The 16,745-nt window shown below is 42.6% G+C and overlaps 1 protein-coding gene across 4 annotated transcripts in view; it reads left to right on the top strand.

The window, feature by feature from the left end:
* Positions 1-16,745, top strand: part of ChAT (Choline acetyltransferase) — a 296,798-nt gene that overhangs the window by 145,351 nt on the left and 134,702 nt on the right. Inside the window, exons 2-8 of one of the 4 annotated variants that reach the window (XR_010517615.1) lie at positions 6,082-6,618; positions 6,678-7,309; positions 7,366-7,488; positions 7,550-7,607; positions 7,670-7,831; positions 7,942-8,142; positions 8,337-10,992. Coding sequence is in view for 3 of the 4 variants with exons in the window: in XM_065221728.1 (XP_065077800.1) it covers positions 6,082-6,618; positions 6,678-7,309; positions 7,366-7,488; positions 7,550-7,607; positions 7,670-7,831; positions 7,942-8,142; positions 8,337-8,531 (1,908 nt within the window). In the remaining variant the exon portion in view is untranslated. The other 3 variants (XM_065221728.1, XM_065221730.1, XM_065221729.1) reach the window with 3 other exon arrangements.

The following is a 16,745-nucleotide window of genomic DNA, read 5'->3' as shown; positions in this document are numbered from 1 at the left end:
TCCTTTCCTCGGAAATTGATTATGCAGTACCTCGACACTTATTGTAGAGTCGATGACTGGTGACAGCTAAGGAATTTCGACTCAGCAGTGGCGCAACAAATGCGATCTACTGGAAATGAATAGAATTCGATGGCGTCTGTTATGCAGATGCCACACCCCAAAATATGTGTATTTTTGGAATTGGAGTGACGTGTAAGAACCGGAAATTTATGTCTGACGTCATTTCGAAATCCAATATGGCGGCTTCCGATTACAGAAAAATTGGCAAATACCACCACGTCACCCCGATTCTTAAGATACGCGTATTGTAGGTTATTTAACATTATTTTTATGTAACCGGAAGTCACCATATTGAATTTCAAAATGGCGTCATACATGGGTTTTAAGTCCTAATAAGTCACCCCGATTCCAAAAAACCCATATTGTGGGGTATTTGTCATTATTTCCCAGTGTTTCTGTAACCGGATGTTACCATCTTGGATTTCGAAATGGCGTCAGACATGGATTCTCGGTTCTCACAGGTTAATCCGATTCCAAAAATATCCATATTGTTGTGTATTTAACGGTATTTTTCTGTTTTCCTGTAACCAGAAGCCGCTATCTTGGATTAAAAAATGGCGTCACACATCGATTTCCGGTCCCTACACGTCACTTCGATTCGAAAAATACCCATATTGTGGACTATTTGACAGACTTTCCAAGTTTTTCTGTAACAGGAAGTCGCCATCTTGAATTTCAAAATGGCGTCAGACATCGATTTCCGGTCCCTACACGTCACTCCGACTCCACAAATACACATATTGTGGGGTATATGACAGAATTTCCAAGTTTTTATGTAACGGGAAGCCACCATCTTGGATTTCAAAATGGCGTCAGATATTGATTTCTGGTCCCTGCACATCACCCTGAATCCAAAAATACCCATATTGTGGGGGTATTTGGCAGAATTTCCAAGTTTTTCTGTAACCGGAAGTCGCCATCTTGGATTTCAAAATGGCGTCAGACATCGATATCCGGTCCCTACACGTCACTCTGATTCCAAAAATACCCATACTGTGGGGTATTGGCAGAATTTCCAAGTTTTTCTGTAACCGGCAGCCGCCATCTTGGATTTAAAAATGGCGTCAGACATCGACTTTCGGTCCCTACACGTCACTCCGATTCCAAAAATACTCATATTGTGGGGTATTTGGCAGAATTTCCAAGTTTTTCTGGCGTCAGACATCGATTTTCGGTCCCTACACGTCACTCCGATTTCAAAATACCCATGGGGTATTTGATAGAATTTCCAAGTTTTTTTTTTGTTAGCGGAAGCCGCCATCTTGGATTTCAAAATGGCGTCAGACATCGATTTCCGGTCCCTACACGTCACCCTGATTCCAAAAATACCCATATTGTGGGGTATTTGACAATATTTTCAAAAACCTCTTTTTACTTTTTAATCCCAAATAACGAGTTTTCTTTTTACGAAGTAAATTTGTTTTTTTACAATAAGACCAATAAATCAAATTTAAAAAATCCAATCTTAGGAGATCAGCGATGAAGGTAGTCTTAAAGACGTCACGGCGAACAGTTGTAGTGACATAAAATTAAAGCGACTTTCATAACTAGGGAGGTTGAAACGATCACTCCAGGGGAGCCAACAAATGGCCTCAATACTAGCCCATACTACGGAACAGTACTCTAATGTGGAGCGGACTAGAGAACAATAGAGTGTTTTTAAACAGAAAATGTCCCTAAAGTATTTGGCGAAACGAAAAATTAAACCAAGTTAAGAAGAGGCCTTAGCGGAAACATAAACCACATGGTCCTTGAAGGTGAGTTGTGAATCAAGTATGACGCCTAAGTTTTTGACTACTTTGACCACGCCTAAGGTTTTGACCACTTATAACTCTGTCAATAGCAGATTAATTTTAATTCTAAACAAGCCGATTGGAAATTTATCTACCAAAAATGAACTAAAATGAACACTTAATTAATTTTCAATAGGTCACTATTAAAAAAGACACAAATGTCAAACCGTTGCAATGGTAATCAAAATTATCACCGATTGCCTGCAAACAGCGCATTCCCTAACACAGATTTAAAAATCGAATTCGATGCGGTCTCACCGAACGGTGCTGGTGTCCGGTCGTCGGTGTCAGCAGCAGCAGTGCTTTCGGCGTGTGGCGTTGAACATTGTTCTGCAGTACACAACGAAAGGCAGCCTGTAAGCAGCGAGCTGCAGAGCCCACATGAGCATCCATAGAAGGAGGAAGAAGCCGCACCGCAATGGATCGAAATCAGTTTCTTCGTGAGTCGCTGTGGGTCATCTATGCCAAGCGCGCCACCCTTGCTCCAAACAACATACCTCATCCCTCATCCCTCATGCCTCAGCCTCATCCGTGGTGAACACCCTAAATACTCAACCATCACGACAAAACGGTCCTTTTCAGGACCACCATATAAATGATAAAGAGTCTTTTTTGAACATTTTCAAGCTGAACATTGTATTAGGTTCTATGTAATATTGATCGATTCTCTTCGTTGACTTTCTCTTTCGTTAATAACTTGAGCCTATAACCACAAACGAAGTGACAGACGGAGCGGCTCGAAAACTTTGGTGACTAACCTGCTATTACAATTTTTCAGTGTACCACATGGTAACACCACTACTACTGGATTGTATCACATGGCAACACTACTACTGGATTGTACTAGCATTTTCACCAAATGTATTAGAATGTTTTGGTTCTATCTCTTTCACTCTACTGAAATGCATAAAAAAATGACAAAATGATACACTCTTTGCACACTGTCAAAGAATCATTGTACACAAAATCAACTTTGTTCAAATCAAAACAAAAAAACTAACCCATCTGGTGGATGATGGCACAAGCTTCCAAGAAAATTCTATTACAGTGAACCACATTATTTAAATGGATTTCTTCGCCAGTAAGTCGTCTGTCACTTAGTTTGTGCTATAACCGTTTATTTTTGTGTTTGTTGTAATAGATGCTAGATAAAAGCTTCTTTAATCGATCAGTGTGCTGAAAATACCTGGGAATGTCATTACATGGCCGTGGGGATACAAAGAGAAAGTTGACGAAGAAAATCTGTCTTTGTTACTTCCCTAGTAGCACACTTGTCACAAATCAGTTGTAGAAACTTATATACGACTTATTTCAGTCATAAACAAGTTGCTGTAACTTATTGTGATGAAAGTGTGCTACCCGGGTTAGGACCTAATGCAAAGTTCAGCTTGATTTGTCAAGGTCATCATCATCATTTGTCAAGCCGAATGTCAGTTCCCATATGTTAAAATCTAATATACCATATATTTTTAAGGCAACATTGGCAGTGCAATTTCAGAATCCAAAGTCGGTCGCGGCATGAAAGTGGTCTTGATTTTAATTCTGAATACGCAAATCGATTGATTCTACGAATCAATAAAAATTAAGGATTAAACATTTTTCAAAATGTCACTATTGAAAATTTCACAAATGTGCAAGTGATGCTATGATCATAAAATGGTCACCGATTGCCTGCGAAAAGCTCAACTCCAAGAACATCGAGAACAAATTTCTACAGCATTGTTCTAAGATGGCTTCCAAGCTTCCAACCCATCGGTCCTTTTCAGGACCACAAATGACTGATAAAAGAATTAACTAAAGAGTAAGAGCTTGTATCCAAGACATACCGTCCATGATTGGCTTGTACTACATGGACATCGACAGAGCACCTCACAAACAGAACTCTCATATTGCTTCCGAATTTCAAACTATCGAACTTTTTCTCTGATAACGAGTTAAGAAATCAATTTAATTTATACTATACTTTTGCTGTGACATCAAAACTACCTTTCGTAATCCTACGTCAAATCTACGGTCGTGTCTTGGATACAACCTCTTACTTTTTTTTCTGGAAAACGTTACAGTGGCACATTTAGAAGCTTTTAATACCATCCTGTTCTTGTCACACCAAAGAGCAAACACGTTCAGCTGCTGCTGAAGAAACAGTGCATCACTTCGACCTTTGATGACAAAGTATAGTTTGAAATCGTCAGCATAAGACAGGTTCAGGCAACGGATAGAAAAGTAAACGCCAATAAAAATATGAATGGTCCCAGATGACTGTCTTGAGGTACACCAGAAGAAACAGCTCTTCGGCATAAATCCGTGTTGTTCGGTCGCGATATAACTAGAGCATGTATGTTTTTAATAATCTAGCACCAATAGTATATAAAGTTTTGAGACTGCACATAAACACCAACTGATTTTTGCCTTTTCTGAAGACAGGGAAAACCAAATAATCCTTTCAGCCGTCGGGAAAGATTCCAGAATCCAAAGAGAGGTTGAAGATGGATGCTAAAGGTGAGGGCACCACTCCAATGCAGTTCTTAATAACCGCGGAAGGGATTCCATCAGGGCCAGTGCTGAAAGAATTTTTCAAACGAAGGCTACAATGTGCTCGTTAGGTAAAGTTTCTTTGACGAAGACACTGCTGAATTGTGACATGAACAGGTCCGCGATTCCCTCCGTATAAGACTCTTTTCGATCCGTATTGTACATGGTTGTGGTCCTTCCGTTGAACGTTCACATGATTCCAGAAGCTATTGGGATTTGCTTTGAGATAAGTTTGTAGATGGCGCTGATGGGCTTGACGAAGCTGTTTGTTGAGCCGCTTATACTGTTTGTCCTCTTCGATGCCTCCGTTCGAAGTTTATCAAATTTCTTCAAGGCAGCTCGTTTGGATGACTTCAGTCGCTTGAGTCGGTGGTTGGACCAAGAAGGGTTACTAGATAGGGGTGGAGTTGTCATGGGTACAAATTGATCAATTGCATAGACGACACTATTCGAGAAAACAGAAGAGCTAGCATGCGCGTCACGATCTCAGAGTTCATCGTCCCAGCTGATGTTTTCGAAAAAGGTTGCCATTCCCTCGAAGTCAGTCCTTCGGTAGTCCTACCAAACGCTGTTGAGATTATGGGTTCTGTGTATGGACCAGTCGTCTGTCAACGCTTGGGTAAATAGAATGGCTAAAGGCGTATAAAAGCTACGTTATGTCGGACGAATATCTGTCATAAGTCGCGCTTATGAAATTCATATGTGTCGTTCATAAGTCGAGCCTCACGAAATTCTTAAGTCTATTTGCCTCAGTGTAGAATATGTAAGAAAGGAGGAACTCTGAATGCATATATAGAGGATACCATACCTATGTTGACCACACTGCCCTCTGTTAATAGTTAACGAAACTAAGTGCACGCGTATTTTCCGATAGATTTCACCATTAAGAACAGCATTGACATCTGAAGGAAAATTAACGTAGAAGTATTACTTACCAATCAGGCTAAGGCCTTGTTGTCCTTTGCTGTCCGAAGAAGTCGTCTCCACTTTACTCGATCCATGGCCACACTTCACCAGCCTCGTAGTCAGCAGGTCGCCTTCTACTTGGTCGATCCACCTTGCCCACTGCGCGCCTCTTCTTCTTTTCCTGTTGTTTCGAGAGCTATTTTCACTGGGTCGTCGAGTGGCATTCTTACGACGTGCCCAGTCCACCGTATATGCGTATTTCGTCTACTACTTGCAGACTTCATCAGTGCCAAGTACTCAACACCACTTTGAGTACTTAGCACTGATGAAGTCTGCAAGTAGTAGACGAAATACGCGTATCTGTCAAAAGATAAGTAATTATAACGGAATTTAAAGGAAATAAACCAACCCACTCAAAGCTCTTCATAAAGGGATTCCGTTAAGAGGTTCGACAAATTTAAAGGATGGAACTCCCAGTTAACTGCACTGCTGCAAAAGAGAAGTTCAAGTTTCATTGTTGTACATTTTTTGAGAGCAGATATTTGTGCTTTTAAAATTTCGATGTGATAATGAGATAAATTAGATATAAGGATTCGATAGCGATTCATCTTATGCTTAATCATATTCATAAAATAGTAAACTGACCTATTGACCGCGTTCAAAAAATAAACAATGTTGTATGCTAGAAAAATTCTCTTGTTGTATTCATACAACTTTAAAAACTCACCTGTAACTATAAACTAACGAAAAAGCACCGCACTTAGCACTTCCTCCACGTTCTCCATTCCAGATGCTTCCGAAAGTTCCGGTCCCAGCCCTGGACCAAACCATGACCGAATACCAGCGGGCGCTCCAACCCATCCTAACTCCTCAACAGCTGGATCGCGCCCGGAATATCATTAAGCAGTTCACCGCCCCCAACGGACTCGGTGCGACGCTGCAGCAGTACTTGCTGGACAAACGGGAAGCCGAAGACAACTGGGCCTACTACTACTGGTTGAACGACATGTACATGGACAACCCGCTACCATTGCCGATCAACTCCAATCCGGGAATGGTGCTGCCACCCCGGAAGTTCACCACGGTCAACGATCTGGCACGTTTTGTTGCTCGACTTGTGGATCATCTCGTCAACCACAAGGAGATGCTGGATGGCGGCGGTCTTGTTCAGGAGCGGGCGACTTCACGCGAAAAAGGCCAACCACTGTGTATGGCCCAGTACTATCGGCTTCTTGGGTCCTGCCGTCGACCTGGCGAAAAGCAAGACAGTCAGTATCTGCCAGAGCAGAGGACCGATCAGCATGTTATTGTTTGTTGCAGGAATCAGGTTAGTTGGCGAGATGATCCTAATTGAGATGTATACTGAGAGTGTTTTGTTTTCAATAGATGTACTGCCTTCCGGTGAAGGCAGGCGATCGGGGACGACTTAACGAAGACGAAATTGCATCCCAAGTGCTGCACGTACTCAACGAGGCCCCGTGTCTGTCTATGAAGGCTGCTCGGATTGGTCTGTTAACTGCAGAACCTCGACAGAAGTGGGGCAAGGATAGACAGATGTTGTTACTAGAAGAACCGAACGCTCGTAACATCGAGCTTATCGAACAGGCGTTGGTGTTGATCTGTATCGACGAGCCCATACCGTTGACGTTTAATGCGCGTGGATTCAACGGTTCACCTGCGGGAGCGCACTATTGCGGAGGTCGTGACGAGAGTAACATGGCACACCAAATGATCCACGGTGGCGGCAGCGAGTGTAATTCCGGCAATCGTTGGTTCGACAAGACGATGCAGTTGATCGTTTGTAACGACGGAACATGGGGACTGTGCTACGAACATTCGCCTTCCGAGGGTATAGCGGTGGTTCAACTGTTGGAAGACATCTGCAAGAAGATTGACGAACTGCCGCCAAAGCAGGATACCGGGTCGCAAGATCACCTACCGCCCCCGGAGCGTTTGGAGTGGGTTGTTCGTCCGGAGATCGAACAGAGAATTCGGGAAGCTGCACGGAATGTCGATAAGTATGATTTTGTATACACTGAGAGAATGTGGAATGTTTCGTATATTTTCTGATCAGGAATATTGAAGATCTGGACTTTTACGTGTATCGGTACAGACCGTTCGGGAAGAACTTCATCAAGGCTTGCCAGGTTAGTCCCGATGTCTTCATCCAGTTGGCACTGCAGCTGGCTTATTTCAAGTAAGTTGGCAATGATCTATAAAGAATGATTACATTTTGATTGGAAAATTTGGTGCACCAGGCTCTACGGACATGTGGTGAGCACATATGAGAGCGCTTCGACGAGAAGGTTTATGTTGGTAAGTTGTCAATTGAGCTTGTTCCTTTTTGGAAAAAGTGAACCATCTGAATCCTGCCATAGGGTCGAGTTGACTGTATTCGCTCCGCCAGTATGGAAGCATTGGAGTGGGCCAAAGTCATGTGCCAGGGAGAAGGTGCCAACGTGACCCTTGAGAGTGACAAGGAGGACGACTACAGCAGCGAAGCGAACGATGCCAGAAAAGTAACTTTCAGTATTTACAGTGTATGTAGCTATAAGATTCCTTAAATTTACCCCTAGCGCTTCGGTTGACCTATACCGCCAATTAACTCTTTCAAATACTAACTTTTTTTGTATTCAAACCAATATCTTAGAAAGATCATTTAAGGGAATTGTTCCGCTGCGCTGCAGCTCGCCAAACGGAGGTAATGGTTCAGAATATCTTAGGGCACGGTATCGACATCCACTTGCTAGGTCTCCGGGAAGCGTGCCGGGAACAGCAGGGAGCTCTCCACGAATTGTTCACAGATGAAAGCTACAAAGTTGCAAACTGTTTCCTACTCTCCACAAGTCAGGTACTCAACCTCAGTTTGGTCCAACAGCATGAAGATCCATGAAGCAACGAGCACACCAAAGGAGCACTACAGAGCACCACCATATTGTTTTCTGTGTAGCACTTTCGAGCACCTCTTCGACACTGTTCCCTGCACTGAAAAAAAATCGCCATTTGTATACACTATGCTAACATAACTTTTACTTTCTCTGCAAGGTTGCCTGTTCAACGAACAGCTTCATGGGTTACGGGCCCGTCACACCACACGGTTATGGAGCATCCTACAATCCACATCCGAACGAAATTATATTCTGCATTTCGGCTTTCTTCTCGTCAGACAAAACGAGCGCCTCAAGGTTTGCCCGCTCACTTCAGGATTCGCTCGATGCCATGCGTGACTTGCTATCGTAAGGTTTACACGTGCCACAGCACTCACACAGGAGGCCTTACCGTGAAACGAAGAGTTCACTACGCACTCCAAGACGTTTTTAGATCGGGGAAAGGGAAAACACTGGGACTGAAATTGAAACCTACACATATCAACGTTTAACTGACACAAAAGAGCATACATATCAAGTAGTTGTGAAGTTTGCGGTAGAATGTTTTAAGAAGTTTAGCTGACCCCTGACTGGCGGGACACTGAGTGAAAGCAACGCTCTTTCCTGGTGCCATCAAAGGGGATTCAACCAAAGAAACGGAAACATATCATTAGCATGTAAGATTGAAAAGTACACTATAAATCGAAATCACAGTTATGTAAGAATCAATGGAATATTGCACTGAAATTACTTATGAAGTATTGTTGTTATTAGAAGTGTTTACCTATGAGCTGTATAGATCATTTATTTATTTGAACTGAAGAGTTGAGTTATCCTTCTTCAACTGCGTGTAGTAGCAATACTGAAATATCTATTTTAGTCCGAAAATATGTTGAATATTCAGAGTCTAGTCAATGTGATTCAGTTGAAAACGAAAGCAAAGCTTGGTAGTAAATTTATTCGTAATGGAAAATATTTTATTTATGATTAAAATCCAAAATTATAAAACCAAAATATACATATGTTAAAATTTAAAAAAAATATATATGCTGAGTTCCTTTCCCAAATTTGTTTCGTTTGCTCAAACGAAAATAAAAATCATATCAAATGAACTCAAATACATAAACATATACATACACCTAGTCAGAGGTTTGATCGCCCGCACAGTAATTCTTGTCCATTGAGTGAAACAAAATCGTAGTCAATGTAGTGACACAAATATTGGCATCATCAAAACCACAAAACCGTAGGAAAATTTTTAGACTGTACACTTGCGCTTGCACGCAGTCCGTAATTGCGTGAAATCTTGCACGCAAGTCAGAGGAAGCTTTTGCGGGGCGAAAAATATGGAAGCTTGAAAAGCTTTGCATTAGAACATATAACTGTTGAAGCAGAGAGAAAAAATGTAAAACATATCAAACATGTGAAAATAACAATATTTAGCGAATGGATTGAAAACTATACACGACAAATACAAACAGAAGATAAACAATGTACCATAGCATTTATAGCTGAAAACCTGATGACGAGAAACATATCACTAAAATAATTGGAACTAGTTGTTAGACTCATATCAATATACATATCACGAAAGCGAAACGAAAGGATCTCTACATAAGTCATATTTAACTAAGGTGTTAGGAAACGATTAGGAAGTATGCTGTCCATAAGAAGGACGGACCTTCCTAAACGGTTATTGTAATAGTGATGAAGAGGAAAGAAGCAGATCTAACTAACCGACAGTATTTATGTGTGTTAAATCTTTGAGAATTGGATAACTTTAAAACAGTTAAATAGTGAAATATTTGCATGGTTTGCTCTGGTCTAAAGTTAATGAGAAAATTATTACCCAAATTTATTGAATTTAAGTTTTCCATTAGTGGTTGATCAAAGTGTGACAGAATATTATATTTTTATTTGATGTCAATGATATTCTTGGAACTGCCCCTAAGTACCACTCAGGAATTTAACTGATTTCCCTTGACAAGTTCTGTAACGTTCCTGATGCTCTTTGATCTTCTTTGAAATTCTCGAGATATTCCAGAAATCTATGAAACTCCCCTAGAGCTATCGCAATCCACCCTAAAAGATCTTAAAATTTCCCCGTAGATTTGAAGGTTCTTTAAGTTGTCGGATCTAACTTGATTTGTTCGGAACTTCATTAAAATTCTATGAATTTTCAGAATTTTTTGAAGGCTCTCGCAATTTTTGATATGTTAATTAATTCTAACGTTAAATTATTAATGGCACTTACATAATACTTTCAAAAATTCTTTATTTCCCGAAACTTCATTAAAGTTCCTACTTTGTTTGACGATCTTAGGACTCCAAATTGGACTTTGTTCATCGAATATCGGTAAAGTTCCTGCATTTTCGACGTAGGATGACGTCTTTCGGCAACATATTGGGGTGCAATTTCAAAAAACCAAAATTGACCGCATTACGAAAAGTGGTTAGGTTTTGACCACATATAACTCTGTCAATAGCGAATGGATTTTAATTCTAAGCAAGCCAATCGATTAGAAATTTAGTTACGAATCTACTAAATTGACACTTTATTAATTTTCAATAGGTCACTAGTGAAAATTACACAAATGTCCAACTATTGCAATAGTGATCAAAATTATCACCGATTGTCTGCAAACAGCGCATTCCCTAACACAGATTTCTCGCGTCACTTTTCAAATAGACCAAGCTACATTGATCGATTCTCTTCATCGACTCTCTCTTTCGTTAATAACTTAGCTGCATTCATATTGCGTGCTAGTTTTTCTATATAGCCTGTTAAAAGAAGGTATTACTAAGCGTTTTGGACAATAAGAACAGCTGACCATGTTATTGGAGCCGAGTTATTAACTAAAGAGAAAGTCGATTAAGAGAATCGATCAATGTTGATTGGTCTATTAGAAAGGTGACGCGAGATTTCAAAATCGAATTCAATCCTGTCTCCCTGACCGATGCTTATTCAATCACCGTGTGGTGGTGTTCGTTCGGCCATCAACAACAACAGCAGCAGTGCTTTCGGCATGTGGCGTTGAACATTGTACACAACGAAAGGCTTCCCGCAAGCAGCAAGCTGTAGCCCACATGAGCGTCTATTCACTGAAGAAGGAGGAAGCCTCACCGCTTCTGATCGGAATCCATCTTCGTGAGTCGCTGCCAAGCGCGTCACCCTCGTTCCAAACAACAGTCTCATCCGTGTTGAACACCCTAATAGCTCAGCATTACTCAACCATCACGACAAAACGGTCCTTTTCAGCAGGGTTACTTCCACTCACTTGCTATAAAAAAATGTGTTTCGGAATTATGAAATCATGATATAGTATAATGCTAATTATTGCTTGTAAGTTACAAGAAGAGGTCATGAAGTATATGTTTGACATATAACATCTGTCAATATTGCTTTCAGTGCGTCACAATCAGCGATTTTACGACTCGTGAGCGCTCACTCTGAGTGAACGCTCACGAATCATAAGATCGCTGATTGTGACGCTATGAAAGCGGAATTGACTGGTTTTATCAGTCAAACACATACTTTACACCATCTTCTTGTTACTTAGAAGTACAACATATCATTATAACATCTAATGATTGTACAATTCCGAAAAACACCTTTTCATAGCAAGTGAGTGGAAGCAACCCTGCTTTTCAGGAACACCCTTAAAAGTATGTTTGGACATTTTTCAAGCTGAACATTCCATTGGGTCCTAAGTAACATTGATCGATTCTCTTCGTTGACTTTCTCTTTCGTTAATAACTTGAGCACATAACCGTTTCTTTTTGTGTTTGTTGTAATAGATGCTAGATAAAAGCTTCTTTTATCGATCAGTGTTAGAGATTTGGTCAATGTTACTTAGGACCGAATGCAAAGTTCAGCTTGATTTGTCAAGGTCATCAATCGAATGTCTGTTCCCATATGTTAAAATCTAACATAGCATATATTTTTAAGGCAAGATTGGGGTGCAATTTCAGAATCCAAAGTCGGTCGCGGCATGAAAGTGGCCTGATTTTGATCCAAAGATGATGGATTTTAATTCTGAATACGCAATGTTTTTTTTGCATCCGGATACGTCGGTACTCTTCACGTTTGGTGCACACTTTGTCCGTTGACAAATGATTTCCACCGCAATTTGCACTTTCAAACAAGCTTCTTCGAGGATGCAGTGTTCAGTGAAATGCTCTTGGGAGCAAAAACTACACTTTCAATTCGAGTACCATGCCCAAAGTTTAAGCAGCGCTTGCACTGCGTGACACTCCGGTTGGGTCCTTTGTACCCCTCCCATTTGATACAGGGGGAATCTGCTCACAGACACCTGAGAAGATAACTCAGGGTGTGGGGATGGAAGAAGTAGTGCTCCCGACCCACTAAACCTTACCCTGTGCTCTTGGCCCTTGCCCTCCGCGGAACCGCCCGAAAGCATTACATCATGGGAGGGGGCCGGTTGCGCTATGGTGCATCACACTAGTGGTGTGTCACAAACGCGACACTCACTACTGCACAGTGAGCAGCTGTGCAGGGCCTTCCTGTTATTGTACGCTGTTGATTGTTCGCCTGAGTTCTAGAACAGACGTGATAGCCAGCCAACTGTCCACGGCAGCACAGGACAGATGTGACCACTTACCAGCTGCGTGCCCCCCGGTGGCCAGGGTCCACTGGCATGGAGAGAAAAGTTGGCGATCAAACGTTATAAAAATAGATAAGCGGATTAAGAGAGGATTCCAAGCCGGAGATAACTCTGTAGCGTTGAGGCGCTCCGTTGCAGAACTTCTTAGGTCGGTTTATCCGGGGCACGTTCATCGCTTTACGGACGGATCGCGATCACGGGCCGGAGTGGGACTCGGAGTGGCAGGACCAAACACCGCAACAAGTCAAAGTCTTCCGGAGGAGTGTTCCGTTTTTTCCGCAGAAGCCGCTGCTGTTCTTGACGCAGCCATCACTCCTGCAGATCAACCGATCCTTGTGCTAACGGACTCACACAGCGTCATCCAGGCGCTGGAAGCCGAAGCCCCGAGCCACCCCTGGATACAAGCCATTACACGTTTTGCCCCACCCTCAACCGTTTTTACGTGGATTCCCGGGCACTGCGGTGTTCCTGGAAACGAGGCAGCGGACAGGCTGGCGGGATCTGGTCCATCCGGACCCCGCTTCACCAGGAACGTACCACTCCTAGACGTCAGGCGTTGGATTGCGATTATCATCATGGAAGCCTGGCAGGAGGAATGGTTTCAGTCACGCACCACCCTCCTGAGAAAAATCAAAGAAACCGTACGACCTTGGCAAGACAGCCACAAGTACAAAGACCAGCGGATTATCTCAAGACTCCGGACCGGCCATGCGAGGATTTCCCACAATTTTGGTGGGACACCCTTCCACAAGGTTTGCCCAATCTGCAGCATCCCTGCCTCGGTGGAACACGTGCTGTGTGTCTGCCCAGAGTTTCAGAGGCTACGCGAACAACACCGACTCCCAGAGAGCATCAGGGAGCTACTTGGCAACGACCCCTCGACGTTGACTGCGCTGATTGCATTCTTGAAGGACGCTCACCTATACAACCAAATCTAGCCCTCTCGTCGTGGGCTGCGCTGTCCGTGTTCTTTCACCTTCCTATTTTCCTGCCGTCGGGGTATCTCTGCCGGACTGGGGCACTGTCTCTTACGGTGGAGCTCTACCTTGTTCGCGCATCCATTCCTCACCACAGTCCCGTTGTAACTCCCACTTTACATTAAGTTTTTTAAAATGTTGTCTGTCCCTTTTGGTGGGTAATCAGAGCCAGTTGTACGTTATGTAATGATAGACTGAAACGCTTTCTTTCGAGGCAGGCCCTAAGCCTGACCCTCGATTATCAAATGTGATGAACTAGCCTACGGCTAAAAATCACAAAAATAAAGAAAAAAAAAAAAAAAAAAAAAAAAACCAGCTGCGTGTGCTGCGGCTTGGTCAGAGTCGTCTACACTCTAAGAACCCGGTGTCACTCCTGCCTTGGCACAACGAGGGTTTGTGCAGGGCTTATCGACCTCCTGGGACGAGCTGGATGGGGCTCCAGCGTCCTTACTCAGCTGTAGTTATCTCTCCCTTGGGTTGAATAATTAACGTTTCCAGGGCACACCACGAGGAGGCGAACTACTTCATGCCCCGGATAGCTTGAAAAACACCGAGTGTTGCACTGCCTTTGGCAAAATGTACCAAATGCAGGCAATCACGATACTCTTTGTCCTGTTTTCGTCGGTTCATGGGAAAAACCGCTTGGATGTAGCTTGTCATTTTCTCGAAGCTCCACTTCGATGTCCTTGGTCTCCATGATAGGTAGTCCTCTGACCACTGCCTTGAATGGTTTCTCGGCTGGCACGTCATGCGTGTAGAACTCTACGCCAGCCTTGCTCAGGTACGTCTTCGATTTATTGTATTCATTACGGGTTGAAGTGAAGATTTTTATCCCCATCCTTGTGAGCTGAAACTCAGCGGTGACACCGATCGCTTGCATTGTCCGTATAAGCTTGTCAGTGGGACTGATTTAAATACCAGGGAGGGCAGCTTTTGCTTTGTTGCGAGAGGATTTCCTCATGGTCCTTCGCCATGATGTTTGCTCGACTCGGTGTCAGGGTAGTTGCCTGTAGGTGTTGCTTGCGAGAATTGGTTGTCTTCCGCATCTGCGAGGAACGCAAATCGGTTGTTGTTTTGACCTTATTCTTCACTGTTAACGATATGAAAATCCACTGAACGGTTAGACTTGTTACTGTTCCGTTTGCCCTTCATCTCAATAGGGCTTTCCTTCGTGTAGTTGGGGCTCTGTCCACTCATGTTTTTGTTGAAAACTTGACTACACTTTCCGAATGTTCCAATACGTGTTCGCTTACTAAATGTTTACACTGGAATTCCAATCAATTTCTGCTTTTTATTATTATTATCTATTGAATAAACCAAGCTTTGTGCACGAAAATGCGTAATTTTGACATCAGAAAACGAGGCGTTTCCGTGATGGGAAAAATGGTTTCCCTAAAACAATCGCCAAATATTGATTCCAAGCACTGAGCATGCCAGACCGTACCTATGTTTATGGCTTTTGTTGCAAATGTTAAGCCCCTTCTATTAAGATTTTTTTTTTCCTTTATTATAGAGATTTTTAGCCATAGGCTAGTTCATCTCTTACCTTCTATTAAGAGAATTATGCCCTAAAAAATCTTGCCGAATTCTCTTAATAGAAGAGGCTTAAATTTGCATCATAAAGCATAAACGTAGATACCGTCCGGTAGGCTCAGAATCGAGATCAAATTTCCACAGCATTGTCCTAAACTGGCTTCCGAGCTTCCAACTCATCGGTCCTTTTTCAGGACCACAAATTACTGATAAAAAAAATTAACTAAAGAGTAAGAGCTTGATTCCAAGACATGCCGTCCAGGATTGGCTTGTACTACATGGACATTGACAGAGCACCTCACAAACAGAACTCTCAAATTGCTTCCGAATTTCAACCTTTCGAACTTTTTATCTGACAACGAGTTAAGAAATCAATTAAATATATACTATACTTTTGCTGTGACATCAAAACTACCTTTCGTAATCCTACGTCAAATCTACGGTCGTGTCTTGGATGCAACCTCTTACTTTCTTTTTCTGAAGTAAATCGAATGTCCCAGAATATCACAATAGACCGAAGTAATGGTTGCAGTGGTGAATATACCCAACACGAAAAAAATGTTCTGCGAACTGCTCTGATCTTTAAACATACCTGAAGTTTTCTGGAGTTGCCTAAAGTTCATGTAAAAGGAAGTGAAGTTTAAGAGGCATTGGGAGGTAGATTTATTGGGTGTCCGAACATTTGCGCAAATCCCGTATGGCCGAATGAGTTATTTGGCCAAATGCCGTTTTATTGTGTTCAACGAAGTCACTGTTATGTTAGTCCCCCATATTCTGCGATGAGAGTGAGGTGAGGTGACTCTCCGTGCAAATCAAATGGAGAGTTGTGGGGAAGGTGTTGTCCAATAAAGGAGATGTGCGCCGTCAATGCATCCGTACACATCTCTGCATCGCCAGAGCGACCGCGTACGAATTCGACATCATAGTCGTAGGGACTCAGTCTGAGAGCCCAATCGTCGGCTCTATAGTAAGGACCCGTTTTGAGCTTTCACGTGTTCGATTCAGGATAAAAGTTACACCTTGTGCATCTGTCCGTAGCGTGAAATGCCTTCCGAGAAGAAAGAAAGCAAAGTGTTCGATAGCCCAAACTGCACCTAATACCTCGCGCTGGTTCTGGGCATATTTTCTTTCCGTTGGTGTCAGAGCTTTCGAAGCGAAACTTATGATTCGTGTAGGTTGATGATCATTTTGTTGCACCAGAACTGCGCCAAGCGCATTTGGAGACGCGTCGGTGTGTAGTATGGTTTAGTCGTGTTCTGAGAAGTATCCCAACGTGGTTGTGCAATTAGAGATCTTTTCCTTCACTGCCTCGAATGCTTTTTCTTGGTCTGGACTCCAACACCAGGTTTGGGCAGTGGATACAACCCAAAGTGGACTTGTCATGTGAGCGAATTTCTTAATGTAGGGGCTAAGGAATGATGCTAGCCCCAAAAAACTACGAAGCTCCGAGAC

The sequence above is a fragment of the Ochlerotatus camptorhynchus genome, unplaced genomic scaffold, assembly GCF_037179485.1.
Source record: "Ochlerotatus camptorhynchus isolate MF236.1 unplaced genomic scaffold, CSIRO-AGI_Acam_v1.1 ptg000147l, whole genome shotgun sequence".
Taxonomy (NCBI): domain Eukaryota; kingdom Metazoa; phylum Arthropoda; class Insecta; order Diptera; family Culicidae; genus Ochlerotatus; species Ochlerotatus camptorhynchus.
The sequence above is the reverse complement of the archived record's forward strand: the minus strand, read 5'-3'. Positions and strand labels throughout refer to the sequence as shown.